Source organism: Nansenia antarctica, assembly GCF_963989245.1.
Source record: "Nansenia antarctica genome assembly, chromosome: 14".
Taxonomy (NCBI): domain Eukaryota; kingdom Metazoa; phylum Chordata; class Actinopteri; order Argentiniformes; family Microstomatidae; genus Nansenia; species Nansenia antarctica.
In genome coordinates this window covers 19322506-19337494 of record NC_137684.1, presented here as the reverse complement: position 1 = coordinate 19337494, position 14989 = coordinate 19322506, and the positions used below count along the sequence as shown (strand labels likewise).

The 14989-nt window shown below is 43.8% G+C and overlaps 2 protein-coding genes across 2 annotated transcripts; one reads left to right on the top strand and one right to left on the bottom strand.

Annotated features, from left to right (window-relative positions):
• Positions 1-1231: 1231 nt before the first annotated feature.
• mansc4 (MANSC domain containing 4) lies at positions 1232-3179 on the top strand (the record flags this gene model as incomplete). Its single annotated transcript, XM_080544663.1, has 3 exons — positions 1232-1451; positions 1935-2069; positions 2344-3179. The coding sequence occupies 3 exons, from the start codon at positions 1232-1234 to the stop codon at positions 3177-3179; spliced, it is 1191 nt and encodes a 396-aa protein (XP_080400789.1).
• Positions 3180-4271: 1092 nt separating this feature from the next.
• mrps35 (mitochondrial ribosomal protein S35) lies at positions 4272-13725 on the bottom strand. The gene is made up of 8 exons (XM_080545370.1): positions 13573-13725; positions 13167-13219; positions 12784-12954; positions 11988-12048; positions 11717-11856; positions 10052-10161; positions 9778-9847; positions 4272-4890 (listed from the first exon to the last, which is right to left on the bottom strand). The coding sequence occupies exons 1-8, from the start codon at positions 13721-13723 to the stop codon at positions 4639-4641; spliced, it is 1008 nt and encodes a 335-aa protein (XP_080401496.1). The 5' UTR covers positions 13724-13725; the 3' UTR covers positions 4272-4638.
• Between the last annotated feature and the right edge of the window lie 1264 nt (positions 13726-14989).

The window sequence follows — 14989 nt, the reverse complement described above, 5'->3', positions numbered from 1 at the left end:
TGTGTAATTGATTCCTATGCAAATCAGAGCCCCTATAAAAACAAAGATATGAATTCTAAAATGACATGAACTATTATCCTTGCATTAAGATGAACTTCATTGAACTTACTGAGTGATTTGTTGATGACATTTTAGCTTTTTAGCTAATTTTAAGAGTGTCATAGCAAAGGGTCTGAATACTTATGTGTATGAGGTATTTCTGTGTGTACATTTTTAAAAACGTGTTTTCATTTTGTCATTAAGGGGTAGGCCTATTGTGTGTTTATTGATTTTATTTTTATTTAATCAATTTTAAATTGAGTCTATAAGACAAAAGAATGTGGAAAAAGTGAAGGGGAATGATGACTTTCTATAGGCACTGTACCTCTTATTCTACACAAAATCTATGCTGAGGCAACAGAATAGGCTATTGTATAGTCAGCGTTAGTGATGCTGACTTCATTGTGATAAATCAAATCTAGCATGTACAAAAACCCCAGTGAGTTCCACTACATGTTTTGCTAATCGGGTAAAAGGAAGAGGGCTACATTATTGAATAACATATGGCTCAGCAGAGGCACAACAGCTTTCATGTTTTGTAGTCAGGTGGGCTTGTGTGTCTCCTACTGGCATAGTGGGCTGTATTTACATCAGTGCCGATGCACTGATCTGGCTATCAACTTTTTATAGAAATATCAGACTGGATAAATTAACTCAGTTAATTAATATGTACAAGTAGACGTCACTCCCTCATTCGTGGAAGGAGTTTGCTTATCAGTGTTCTTAAAAAGCTTCCCAATCACACAATATCAAAGCAAACCCAACCCCCAGCTGGCACTTGGACACACCTGTGCTGTGGGCAGTGGGTGATATTTTGGGGCAGTCTGCTTCTTCCTGGCAACTATTGTGGATATAACCCTGCTATTGCACAAATGGTATACTGTAAGAGCATTTGCATAGATTAGCTTGGATGAAAGGCAAATCCCTGCCTATCAATCACAGACAGACAGGCAGACAACGATTTGGCGCATAGTGGATACATTACGTCCACTTACGTCTCCAACCTGTCCTGAAGGTATGTAGTCGTGACAAAGGCGCACTCACTGGCTCTGAGAGGCACTCTCTACTGACTTCATCTCGATCGACTAAAGCTTCTTGAGTTGATATACTTCGCAGTTCCGATCGAAATGTGCATTATTTTCCTCGACTTGTATTTTAGCATGATTTGACTAACTTCCATGCCACACGCGCAATGACTGTTCCATGGAGTTTGCTAACGATTGTGAGTTTGGTGTGCCACACTGAATCCCGGTGTTCGCAGACTTCTTACTATAAGAACTGCTGGATCCGGCGCTTCCCTGGCATCTTCATCGACATCGAGGAATCTCAGAGACGAGGCGCGCAGCTTCTGAAGTATTACCAGGAGGAGACGGCGCTGAAATGCAGCCGCACTTGTTGCCTTACGAGAAATTGTAAGTTATTATTGCAGTTTTGGGGTGAGATTGTGTAATCCTCTGAAACTGAAATGTTTCTCCGTCCTTATTTCCCATTACATCGTGAGCTTAGAATGATAAGGTTCTATCTCCGTTTAGGGTAGTTCAGAGATATTGAGCGTCAACGTTTTTACATTCCATTATGTTTTGTGAGATGGAACCTTTGTATTTTATGAATTACTAACTCAAAAAACTCAACATTTTAAAAATAACACCACACAGGCATTAACACCTAATGGATCAGATTATGTAAAAAACTAAATTTTGACAAAAATTGTGATAGAACCTTATAATTCTAACGTCACGACATGTCTATGTAAAGTTAACCTGTACTAGTACTTAACATAGGCCTACTTTATTTTAAGATATGAAATTCACAAAACTGTAACTGTTGTGTGTACATGTTATTAATTACGCGCTCTGCCCTCTGTTGATTAAAACACATGTTCTGTATTTCCTTAGTTTCCTGTAACCTGGCGATATTCCACTATGATACCATTCAAGAGAATGTGAACTGTTTTCACCTGCACTGTCCGACACTGGAGAGCTGCATCCTCAGCCACAGAGGCAACGTTATCCTGTACAATATCACTAAAGGTGAGCCTCAAAGTCATGTTTTATCCTTTTATACTAACTACATGTGAATACAGTGCTTCATCATCATTACTACACATACAGTATAGGGGCAACCTAATGTAAAGTGTAACTGTAGATGTAAAACAATTTGTCAATTTGGCGATTCTTAAGTTTTGCCCCCTTGGAACAATAGGCAGTCGGAGGCTCCAGATTGTACTGTGGTTGTGATCATAATAAAGGCTACTGTAGTCACCTGTTTACGGATCATCTTTGACATTTTCGTTTTGCCTCTCAGGTGTGGATCCTGACCTGCTGGTGTTTGGGAAGTATTTTACCTCCAATGTGCGAGTGCTGCCTCACCTCTACACCAGAGTCAACGCCTCTGAGCCCTTGGCCTCAGACAAGCGCCAGTTCCATCGGCCCCCTATCCCGCCTGCGCTGCCTATGACTCCGGCACCCACCGTACGGACACCGGCACGGACACGGACACCCGCCAACTCACCTCGGAGCTCTAGTCAGACTACGCCACGTTCCTCCAGCACGTCCACCCCTTCTTCCACCACAGCCGCCCCCCTGGAGACCCATGTCCCCACCACCTCTCCTCCAACCCCAACCCCCACTTCCCATGCCCACTCCATCACCCAGACTACCTCTATCTTTCCGTTAACCCACATGGGTTTCCATCAGCCCACCACCACCACCACCTCACAGTCCCCCATCACTACCCCACAGCCCTCCACCACTACCCAGAAGCACACATCCGCCATCCAAGTAGCCACCAGCCCTCCCACCACCATTGCCCCCCCAGCCAACATGGACGGTAGCAAGCAGTACCCCAACGACACCAAGGGCTATCAAGGGAGGAACCACACAGCAGGGGGAGAGGGAGGTCAAGGGGCCAGCGGGGAGACCCCTGGGGGCCTGGGACCAGGATGGCATGTGGCGGCCCACACCCTTCTGGTTGCCATAGCGACCTGCACCACGGTGCTGCTGAGCTGCTGTTGCTCCATCCTTCTAGTGGTTAGCTGGAGGGGTCGGAGGAAGAGGCAGGGGCGCTACAGGACCACCTGGAGGGGGAAAGGGGGCTCCATGCGGCTCATCAAGTATGTCATCGTCAGGGAGAGCTCGTGAGGTGACATTGTGGGGTCGGCGTGTACGGGGTTTTGCTTTTACAAGAACTGCAGTCTTTTTTTCCCCTTTTTTTTACAAATGTGTTTACTAGAGAACAAGTGTTTGTTCAAAATGAGATGGGACCACAGGAAACTAACCTGACAACTGAATGTTTTTAAACTTTTTTTATCCAACTTCAAATGAAATCTGTGGGGAGTGAACTGGACCAATTGGGGGGGAAATGGCTGAAACTCCACTGCACATACTGGAGATCTCCAGACTGGTATATAGTTGTATTTTATGAAGCTGTATGAAAATGTTATTAATCAGTAATTATTTTCTCTCCCATTTGCATTTTAGTGGTCTTTGAGAGATAGATTGTATGGATGAAGGCTAGTACTGAGAATAACCTACAAAAATCAGATCCTGATGCCAAAACCTTAGGACCCGTTGTGAGGATTGGGGTTACAGTTTGAGGTAATGGCTTTACACTGAACTGCTGATGCATTCTGCAGTCATTTGCTTTCCGAAAGATGATATGCTGTCCATTTGGCAGCCCTACATTTTGATGTGGTCCAATGAGATCAAACTGATGTAGATGCCAAACCCCATAGATTGTCTGCTCTGCTCTTAAGTGCATCGATGGGGGCTCCCAACCAAGACATGCAGCAATAACAAGCCTAGGTTTGTTTAGAGAGGGCACTAAGCTGCTAAATGCACTGGACTGTGTGGGAGTGGAGGTTTGGGCCTACTGGCAAGCCCCAAGTTCTCCTCCAGAACATCTCTCCTGCGCATCGGGTTTCCCCTGACCCAGAACTGCAGGACCAGAGCAGAAAGTCTTTTGAAGGGTATGGTGCTTTTCATCCATCCGTAATTGAAGGCATCCTTTTAGTATGGTGCTTGTTGTTGGTCCCCTGGGAGAGATGGGGGGGAGGGGGAGCGGGGGATGGGTAGAGTGGGAATTGAAGGGCAATTGTGATGGGGTGGAGGTACAACTAGTAAAACTACGCAGTGATGTGAATGCACTCGTTTATCATCCAAAAATAACTTCCAAGCTTGAGAAAAAGAAAGCATTTTATTTACAATGCAATGAATACATTTTTGCTTCAGGCTTTCAGTTTTACATATATTAATAATAGCATAGAACAGATGTCGATTTTATTTTTTGTAAATAAATATTTCACATGGGATGTTTACAGGCATCACCTGCAACGTGTTGTCAAATCAGATGCTAAAAACTTCACTTATGTTTTCCTGATCAACACAAGGGTGAGGCAGCTAAGCTCCGGTCTTTGTACAGATGTGATTGGACCTGGACTGATCTGGTCTGGACACAAGAATGTCTTTCCATTGTAAGCCTACGGCATGTTGTGTGTTCACTGTTTGGAGGCCCTCCTGAAAGATGTAAATAGTAGATCATACTGTGTCATTGTCCCGTGTGTGTGTGTGTGTATCTGTATACGGTATATAAAGGACATTGTTAGAGGCTGAAAAGTTTCTTCACAGCTTCTCTGTACTGGAGCACGCTGCTTTCACTCTCTCCCTCGTTCTTCAGCCTGGTAACAGAGTCCTTATACTCCTGAACCTCTGGTCTTCCCAGCAGCTCCTCCCTCTCCCCGGCCTCCTGCATGAGACCCAACGTGGCCAACGTGTTCTTCTGAGAGGGGCTGTCCTCCCAGCTGTACTCTTCCATGTCTGCCACGGTCTTCTCAGCCTCCCAGGCTTCCGTTTTCTGTCGAGAACAAGCAGAACCGGGTCAAGACATCGCTAGCGTTCGACAAATATTAACCAGGTATCATTAGTTTATTCCTAAATATGACAGCAATGAGTTAGGCAACATGTTCAGAAAAGGCCCCCCCTTCCCCACAGGAGTCTGTGACGGTCCCTCTCGTGTTGAGGGTTGTTATGGTGGTTGAGGAACCTCGAAGGGTACCCGGTCGCCCCCTCAGCCTTCTGTGGTGCACTCCTCTCACAGAGATAGTGTTTCTCCATACGTGGTGCTCTCTCCACAGCCTGTCTCACTCCCATCACATTCCCCAGAGTACAAAAGGCTCATTGTGTAAGGTAGCTTAAAGCAAGGGGCACAACAGAGCCTCGGCTTTCCTGCACTCCAGGTGTTTGGGGTTAATGACCATCATTACATCTATATCGTCCATAACATCCAAGCCGGCTGGAGTTCCTTATCTAGGGTATGTGGAGATGGCCGGAGGTTCTCCCTCTCCTTTCCTCTTCAGCCTGACTATGTGGAACTAGTACAGCCTTGTTACCCATCTCCACAGTGTAAGATTAGGGATGGTTAAGAGCCCACCATATTGACCCTGTGGATTTTTTTTCCTCTTCAATTCTAAGCAATTGAATTGGAAATAATTCCAATAGTGTGTTTTTAGGTAAGTGACGGCTGGTCTGAACCATGTCTGTCGTTACTTTCGTTTCTTCAGGGGCGCAGCCAAAATAATGAAAAGGTGGCGATGATGGCCACCTGTTTTCGACATTATGGAGCATTTTTTGTTTCCATTGGTGGAGCCCAGAATATCGTTCCATTTCCGGTTTAGGCAAGGGAAGGCCAGACGGAGAGAGGACCGTGAGCCTCTTGTGCCCACTGGCCCAGCAGGGTTGATGGAAGACGCTGCCGTGGAATTAGCGGAGAGCAGAGAGAGGAGAGGGTCCGACTCCTTGAGTGGAAGAGATAGAATCGCCTTGGTGGCCACTAACAATCGGCCTCTTTGTGGGCTTGCGTTACTACCTGAGTACGGCTCCACTCTCACAGCTTCCATCAGCGCGGTGGGCAGCACTGTGCCTTCCATTGTACGTCCAAAGGGCAGCGGACAGTGTTCCGCTTCCCGGCTCTGACACCATTCCCCACAGTGTTAAAAAAGCCAAGGCCTTTTACTTAGCCAAATCCCAGCCTTTACGAGAAACCCCAAAGGAAGGAGTTGCACAACAGGTGGAGTCATTTAGTCCCTTATGGCTGTACTTTCATGCGAAAAGGGCCTGTGCCTGTGACCCTCGGCGGTGGCAGATTTCTCCGGTGCGGTGTGGTCGGTGTACTTCTAAATTAGTGTCAGGGTCAACATCTGATCCAGCGGACTGTTTTCTCCTGTTTGAGAGGAAATGTCAGTGGGACAATGCTACTGTTTGCCGCCCTTCTGCCTGTTATCTGTTATCTAACCCCGAGACACGCTAAATGGGCTTACTCTTTCACACGATGAAGAGAGAAGGGTAGACATTCCTCCGGCGGGTTAAACTGTCGCTGTTGATTGTTGTAGATAAATGTTAGGAGTGGAAAGGAGAGGGCGTCATCTTCACAAGACTCCACAAGACTCCACAGCCTCTAGGTGTGACCTCCTTTTATTGCTATGGCCCATCTCTTCCATCAACATGGAGGACAGTTTCCACTCTCATGGTGCTCACAGGGTGAAACAGAACCTTGGCGTCTGGACCAACCGAACAGTTGTTTACAAAACTACTGCCTGTGCACAAGTGACTTGTTACTGTATAATATCACTGTGGCAACACGCGCAATCTATCATGCACAAATCAGCCTAATGTTAGATAGATAACTGAACATTAAATATGTCTACCGTCATCCGCTGTCAAACGCCACAGGTAATAATTTATTTCTAAATAAACAGGATTGTACATCTCGGAAATGTGAATCGCGCTCTGTGCCATGCCTTCTATGGGAAGGCTGTGCTTGAGCCAAATGCCGGTAGATACCCGTGTTGCTCCCTTTCACGCATGTCGGCAATTCCCTGCTCGCTGGGATGTGTTATGCTTGTTGTGAAGAAAAGGTCTATAATGCATTGAAATTACATTAGTAGGTGTCATATGCCATCAGACATGGAAATATGTCAATATGCGTGACTGTCATCCACAAATCAGCCTGTTAAGGTTAGACACAGCACGTCGGCATAAAAGCGATTTTTTTGTTATGCTTGTTATATAAAGAAAAGGTCTATAATGCATTGAAATGACATTAAACTAAGATAATAAGATGGTTATCATAATTGTTCTAATCTTTATTAATAAGTGATTACAGAGAATGTAAATGACATTCGTGGCTGTGTTCCGTATTGAAAAGAGCGAAATCAGACTTCTGTAGATGATTCGCAATGCATTCTGGAATCAAGGGATATGGCTCCGAAGCTAGTGTTTCCTCTATATGCATTTATTGGTGGCGGGCCGCCATGAATGAATTTCCTCCGCCACTAATTGATTCAGTCCACAAAAAAAAAAAAAAAAATCCACCTCTGAACATTTTAGCTGATTAAAATATATCTGATCCTAGATCAGCGCTATAATGGATGTTGACTAAAAGTGCACCTAAATCCACGCCCATCTCTCTCTAACCGCTGATCCAAAATCAGATTAATGACATTAAACATTCAGTTGACGACGTGACACAAGGGCTACTCCTGATTGGTCTAAATGTGAACCGGCATGAGAACCGTGCAGACTCAACCATCCCTGCTGAAAAACTGTCGCAAGTTGAAGAACTCGCGCAAGTTGGAAATACTCGGAAACTTTCGCCAAGTTGGACATACTTTTCCTGTTGTGTTTGAGACGGAGCCAGACTGCTCGTTTGGAAGGACATTGGATCCGTGAGTAACGTAAACCTTCAGAGCTGATGGATGGAAACCGGTATCACAAGTTTATATTCTGTATATATATATATATATATATATATATATATATTATTATTTTTTTTGCCATCCTCCCTCTAGTTTTGGTTGAAATTAGGTCGTTGTTTTGAGCGCGCGTGAAAAAAAAAACGCGCGCGGACAGGGCTCTCCGCCACTAATGTAAAAATTCCTGGAGGAAACACTGGACGGGGTTAGTATTATCTGGGGACCTATGGTCATTTATAATAATTACGGAGGTCGTCTGTGTTCTTAATCCTGTGCGAATCGGCCATGTCCCTAAAACATTCCACTGCAAATGACCTACCATAATTCGCTGAACTCTTGATCCTGTGATTTATCCCGTGCGAATGTCAGTGATTTGGGGTGAGTTATTCTGGCCCTTTTTTCTGCCATGTGTTCGAGAACTAACCAAAGCCTGTTGCACTTGTTGTTCATGAAGCGGGTGTTACACAGAGCCATGACATCATATCTGGGGGAATGTCAGTAAATTTTAGTAAAACACAGACTTCGCTTATCCCATGCGAATGCGTCACCCGAAACGCAGACATTTACACGAGGTCCCCAGATAGTACTAATCCTGTCCGAATAGGGCTTAAGAGAAAGTGATAGCGGGCAGTAAGCACCGATGACGTTGGAATATTCTTGATGAATGTCCAGGGGGTTGGCTGTGAATGGTACCTGTGAATGGTGAATCCCTGAAATATTAATGGTGTAGTTGAAAGGCAAACCTGTGGGTACTGTTTCCACCGGAGTGGAGAAACAGTATTAGTTATCTATTTAGTAATAATGCTCTGGACAGTTATGTACCTGTCTGTCTGTCTGTCTGTCTGTCTGGCATGTGAGCTGGGCAGTTCAACTACTCAAATTGTTTGGTATGAACTGAGACATGAATTAGATTGTATAATCAGGGGTGCACATAACTGGTGCGCCAGTGCGCATGCGTCGCCAAAATGCATGCTGCGCGGAAGATCAGCGGCATGAACGCGCTCTTGCGCACCAACAGCTGCAAGCGCTGGGAGAGGAATTTACTTCCTCAAAATCCACCTGCTGACTGCTGACTGCTGCATCACTGCAAGCCCCGTAACGCCATCACAACGACCACGGCGACTCCCCTCACGAAAACATTCGGAAAGTATCGTAACTTGTACTTTCATTCCGCGTATCGCGTATCGCACGGTTATCACGCCGACACGTGAAAATTCAGTCCCGAACGACTCGTCGCTAAAAGGAAAAACAACACCAAGGGACTTCACGTTTCTTTTCTCTGAAGCTTTCAAACGTTCAGACGTTTGTTTTACAGCTTCATTATCGCACCTAGACCCCTGACCCAGGGAATATGGTTGGGAATTCTATTAGGGAAAAAAAAAAGACTTTGTTGCACAATCAAAATAATGAGCTATTTAAAGTGATAGCCTACAACATCCTCTACCATGGTTGAAATTGAGGACAGTGATAACTTACAGCAGTCAAGAGAGCAGTGATGATTATGATTAAGCTTGTAGCATAAATAAATGCTTAGGCTGTAACTTTTTGTTGAAAAGTTGATTTCAGTGTTTACAGAACAGACATTCAGTTAGTGCTTAAAGAGATGTCAGTTGATTTCATTGTGTTTAAAGGAGTCTGACATACTTTCATGCTTAAAGAGCAGTCATTTGATTTTGCATTTGTTTCTTTTGTTTTGCACACAATCATTTGTTCGTTCATCTTTATTTATGAATAAATGTCGTTTTGCTAATATAAGTTATCCATGTATAGCTTTTTTATCCATCCTGTGGGACGGGTCGTGACTCGCGAGCTCGGGGAGCACCAAGCAGCATCCCTAGGTGCTCCTCTGAGCACTGGCCCCAAAAAGTTATGTGCACCCCTGTGTATAATGTAGGCTACAATGTGGCTTCACAGATCAGGGCTAGGTAATGTGGATTGACCCAAGTTGCCTAGGCTGTAATTTAGAAGAAAGAAAAAAAAAGAAAACATACCCAAGATTCGTGATACAGGACAGTCAGAAGGTACATGGCGTAGTCATGATTCTGCTGTCTCACAGGGCAGCTGGCAGAGGGAAGGGAAGAAAGGATAACCATCAAACCAACCATCACAATATGGCGCTCAAAAGACAATTCTGAGAACCAATAGACACAGAGAAGATGGACCAATTATGCATTTATTATTTGCATTACCTCAAACCAGATGACCACATTTTTATATTAAATTTGAGCCATAAAAACGTGTTTGTTAGGATGCTACGCTGCTTACCTGTCAGCAGTGATGGCGAGCATGTCCGTCTTTTTGCAGTACCTCTCTCCCACAAGTTTCAACATCTTCTTCCGCGCGTGGTCATCTAAATTCAGGCTTGAGATCTTCACCTGGGTGGACAAAGACGTGACATTTTAATACTGAATCGTATGTTTTCTCTTGATTAATAAAGCCATCACAAAGCCCAATCATCAGGTTGAATATACTGTGCCGCATTTAATGTCAAAACCCTTCAGCTACAAGTCACTTCACTTCACTCAAAGTCTCCAAATTGAATAGGAAACTACAGAGAAATATGGCTAATACCGTTTATTTTTTTCAACCTTTACCCTAGGAAATCACTGTGGTCCTCTGTGGCTCAGTTGGTAGAGCATGGCGCCAACAATGCTTAGATTGTGGGTTGGATACTGAAAAAATGTATGCACTCACTGCAATGTAGTCGCTTTGGATAAAAGTGTCATCTAAATGGCATATACATTATACATATACACTATGTTCATTCATTGCAGATTATAATCATTGGTGTTCATACAGTGACCGACGAGAAGACCAAGACATGGAATTTCTCAAGACAACGATTCTAAAATCACATCCTCCCAGCACAATGAGAACCACATCAAGAACCTGAAAAGGTCACTCGTCTCCAGCTAAGACCCCTTGGCTGATCTGTAACCTACTTTATCGGGGGTAAACAAAAGAGATTACTGTATGATGACGTTGTTTCATGGGGGCAGTTTAAAACATAATTTCTCTGTGTTATGAATGTGTGCGTGCAGGTACTACTAGCTACTGTGTGGGTGGGTGCTCTACATCTGGCGCCATGTGTTGTCAGAAAACACACGTATTGTAGCATAGTATACACATTCATCTGGAGGGCGGGGAGGTGGGGGTATGTTTTTGAATTAAAGTCGGCCTGGCGTGAGGACGGGGACTCTCACTCTCAATACAGTTTCTGATGTATCTGGACCCCTAGCTCCATGGGATTTATCCTGCAATCTATCTTTGACTATCTCAGACTAATCCAGTTGGGATTAATGTCTGAATAATTCCAGCCTCGAGGTCGTAGATCTAAGGGGGGAAAGTGTCAGTGGAGCAGATGGCTGGTGATTAATGTGGAAATTGCATATTTCAGCTGAAAAATCTAAACATGAAAATACATTTCTCCGTACATGGCGATGTAGCTTTTTGTCACTTGGTTAGTTAAGTAGCCCTGCTACTTTTTAATGTTTTTAGGGCATTTCTGCTTAGACAGTAGAGATTGGCAGGAAGGGTGGGTGAGAGAGGAGGGATGACATGCAGGCGAGGTTGACACCCGGAATCAAACTGGGGACCCTGCGATTACATGGCTGACGCTTTAGTGTGCAGCGCCCCGCCCTGCTACTTTTAAGGAACAGCTGTTGGTTGTAATCATATAGATGAAGCTGTGGAAATAGTACGTGTCTGTAAGATCTTCCGGAGGAGTTATGGACACATTTCCTGAAAGGTCACTGAGACATGATGAGAAATGTTGTTTTATGCTTCCTAATGAATGTCTAGATTCATCCGACACAAAGAGGATAAACCTGCATAGAGTAGAGGTGGCTTAAAGAGGTCAAACCTGTACAATTGAATGCTAGTATTTTAATCTGCAAGATAAACTTACGTAGGAGACAGAAAGACACTCACTTTGAGATTGACAATGCGAGCAGATGGGTCCCGGAGGGAGGTGCCGGCAGACACATACTCTTTGCTCTCCATTTTGATGGGGAAGTGCTCGTCACATTTAGCTTCTGTGTCCAGGGCTGAGGGCCATTCTGTACAGAACGCTTTGGAGAGAGGAGACAAGGAGACAGTCAACACGACTCACTTTGACTACAGTAATGGAGGTTAGGGTTAGTTTATCAGGAAACACACAACATCAGATAATGACCTGCCAATGTTCAAGACTATGACTCACGTTTCAGAGCTTCGCAGTGTTTCTTAATGGCTGCCGGTGTTAAATGCAAAAAGTTTGGAATCTGAAACAGATAATAGATTTACATGAGATTGCATTCACGTCACCTCCTTTAGAGACGGTACAGAACACAAGTCACACAAAAGACTGACCCTCACAATGAACTTTTGCAGTCGCCAGACCCTGCAATTGTTTATGCACAAAGTAGGCGACGGTCCTAAAACCAAAATCTAAAACAAGCAAGGAAGCAAAACCCCAATTCTTAGACTAATCGTTTAAGCCTCCTTGTGGTAGAATTGGGAAATGAAATCAATAATGTTATATTCCAAAAGGTCCAGCTGGCCTAGGGACACAATCAGAAGGTGGACCGAGGCCAGATGGAGTGGTCGGTTGTCGAGAAACAGCAGCCTGTAATCCTGACATGGACAGAGAGCCAAGGCCTGCAGCAGGCAGTAGATCACTACCACCCACTATACAATTCTAATATCAACGTCCTGCAGGACCGGTTAACTTCCTTATGAGTGTCTGTATATTGAGTAGCTGGTGATAACCTGTGATGGGAATCATATAGTTCAATCATGTCTTGTCATTACAGTGTATAGTATGGTGGGGTTTCTTTCTTGTGATGTTTGTTATGAATCTGAGAATGGTAATAACAGAATAAGAACAGAACTTCAAATCTACATCACACTGCATTATAAGGTGTCACGTATAATTTCAAGTTAAACCTCCAATGTCACGGCACCTTCAGAACCAAGGTTTGCCAGGACACTGGGTGAGAGAGGTCATGAACTCTGACCTTGATGAGCTCCAGGTTGCCCTTCTTCTCAGGGGGCACTCCACTCTTCACTGGGTATCCCATGCGCACTGGCAGGGGCACAGAGCCTTGTCGGAAGGGGGTTGCAGTGGGATACACTGCTGTCCAGTCCTGGTCAACAACAGGCATCCTCTGTGTCCTGGGATCCCCTGGCTGGAACACATCACAGAGAAAAAGGACAAGCAGGAGAGAGTGATCATGTTTCGGTGACTATCAATGAACAGCTTGGTTTAATCTTAAGAATTAGCCATAGGTCTATGTATAACAATGTAAGTGAGAAGAATCAGCCTTATTTCATGCCTCTTTCCTCATGTCGAATCGTTTGTCTTCTTAAAACTGTCCCTAATGTAATCAACTCCACCCACCTCTCTTTTTGGTTTTCTGACGAAAGGTCCTCTGTTGTCTCTATCAGGGAATCCTGAAATTCATGAGGAAGAAAGGAAGAAAGAAAGAAAGAACAATTAACTCTGATCCTTAGTTAGATCAAGCCTGAATATAATTGCTGATATTATGTTACAATGTTCTTAATAATAATAATAATAATAATAACCTGAGCATCAAAAAAAAATACAGTGCCCTCTGTAAATATTGGGAGTAAAGCATTTTTTCTTCTTTTGACTCTATACACCTTGATCTTGATCACCACACGTTAAATGCAGGCAAATACAGGACAGTCATACTATGAAACATGCCATGACCATCATCCATACCATTAGCATGCTAGCAAGGTAGCATGGGGGTCTGATCATGGTATTGCAATCAACAACTCACCTCCTCTGGGGTTATTTGGACTAGAAGTGTTAGTTGTTAAAGCTGTCGCATAGCTGACCCTGCTCAACGGGTTACGAACGTGAACTCCCAAAATGTGACCCTTTATTCGGCCCAGGGACATGGCAGTTTTGTTCAGTGTATGTACAGCCATGTTTTCAGAATGTCAAACACTCCTACTGCACTTCGCGAGGGACAAACAGTACTCAAGAAGCTCTTGCGAAACACACACAGTCAAAGCCGTGTGTCGGCGCTCCCTGCTGGTAGAGATGCCAATCCTCCTGGAACAGGTGAACTGTCTTCCATTTGTTTTCTCTTAACAGTATCACCCCAAACATGGCTATTACAGATTTAGTAGTAGGGCTACACATTGTTTTCATAATTGATGGTATGTTTTAAATAATATAATTCGCATTTTTGTTATGGAAACCATCATTCTAGAGAGCCTTACACAGAACTTCTAGTGTGAATTGTGGCGGTGAGTTCTAGTGACTTTTTGGTGACATCTGAGCCACTGACCTAAACATCGTGGTCATAATATAACTATCATTTTCCTCAAACATGGATTTGTGAAGATTAGTTTTGTAGGCCCATACAAAAACCGATTAAATTATGTTTTAATGCCTATGAATCATATGAATGATGTGAAGAAGAAAAAAAAAAAGCTAAAGAAGAAGAAGAAAAAAATGCCATCAAAGGAGTCTAGGCAAGACAAGGCAAGTTTATTTGTATAGCACATTTCATACAACAGGGGCAATTCAAAGTGCTTTACATACATTATTTAAAAAATACAGCAAGAGGAGCATAAGAAAATAAAAATTACAATGAATAAAAGCAAATATAAGAAGTAAATAGATAAAACATTTAAAAAGACAATAGTTAATGGAAAAAAGACATTGATAGAAGTGTTTGTGTTTAATCATAACTGGTGCAAAACATGAAGGTTTTTAGCTTAGATTTAAATATTTTAAGGGTTTGGGCCTGTTTGGTTTCTTCAGGGAGTTTGTTCCAGGAGCATGCGGCAGTCTAGGATCTCTTCTGTAATAAACTCATTTTCATCGCCGTGGTCACGTGCGTCAAGTGGATAGGCTTCTGTGCACCGCGATGAAAGGCTCTGTCCACATGTGTCACCAGCATCCACCAGCTGCTGCAACACATGCACTGACAAAGACGCACGACACTTCAAGGAACAAGCGACGAGGGACAGTAACGACAAAAAAAGATGGTCTATTGAGCCTCTTTGATCTTATTTGTTACGCTCTGTCTCCCATCAGTTTACAGTTACACGCAACATAGATATGCTGTAGGTTCATTTGTCTTGAAGGGAAGTTTGTTGTTGTTTGTCTTTATTCAATAGGGTAGCCTAATTGTTGAAGGAAAGTTCAGGTCTGTCTTCAACTGGGGTAAGTTGATTTCTAAT

Bases quoted from the DNA above. Each gene is read 5' to 3' on its own strand.
- mrps35 (XM_080545370.1), bottom strand. From the start codon at position 13,723: ATGGCTGTACATACACTGAACAAAACTGCCATGTCCCTGGGCCGAATA. The intron at 12,049-12,783 runs GTCAGAGTTCAT...TATCTGTTTCAG, and splicing joins GCAACCTGGAGCTCATCAAG to ATTCCAAACTTTTTGCATTT. The intron at 10,162-11,716 runs GTGAGTGTCTTT...TTGTCCACCCAG, and splicing joins CTCGCATTGTCAATCTCAAA to GTGAAGATCTCAAGCCTGAA.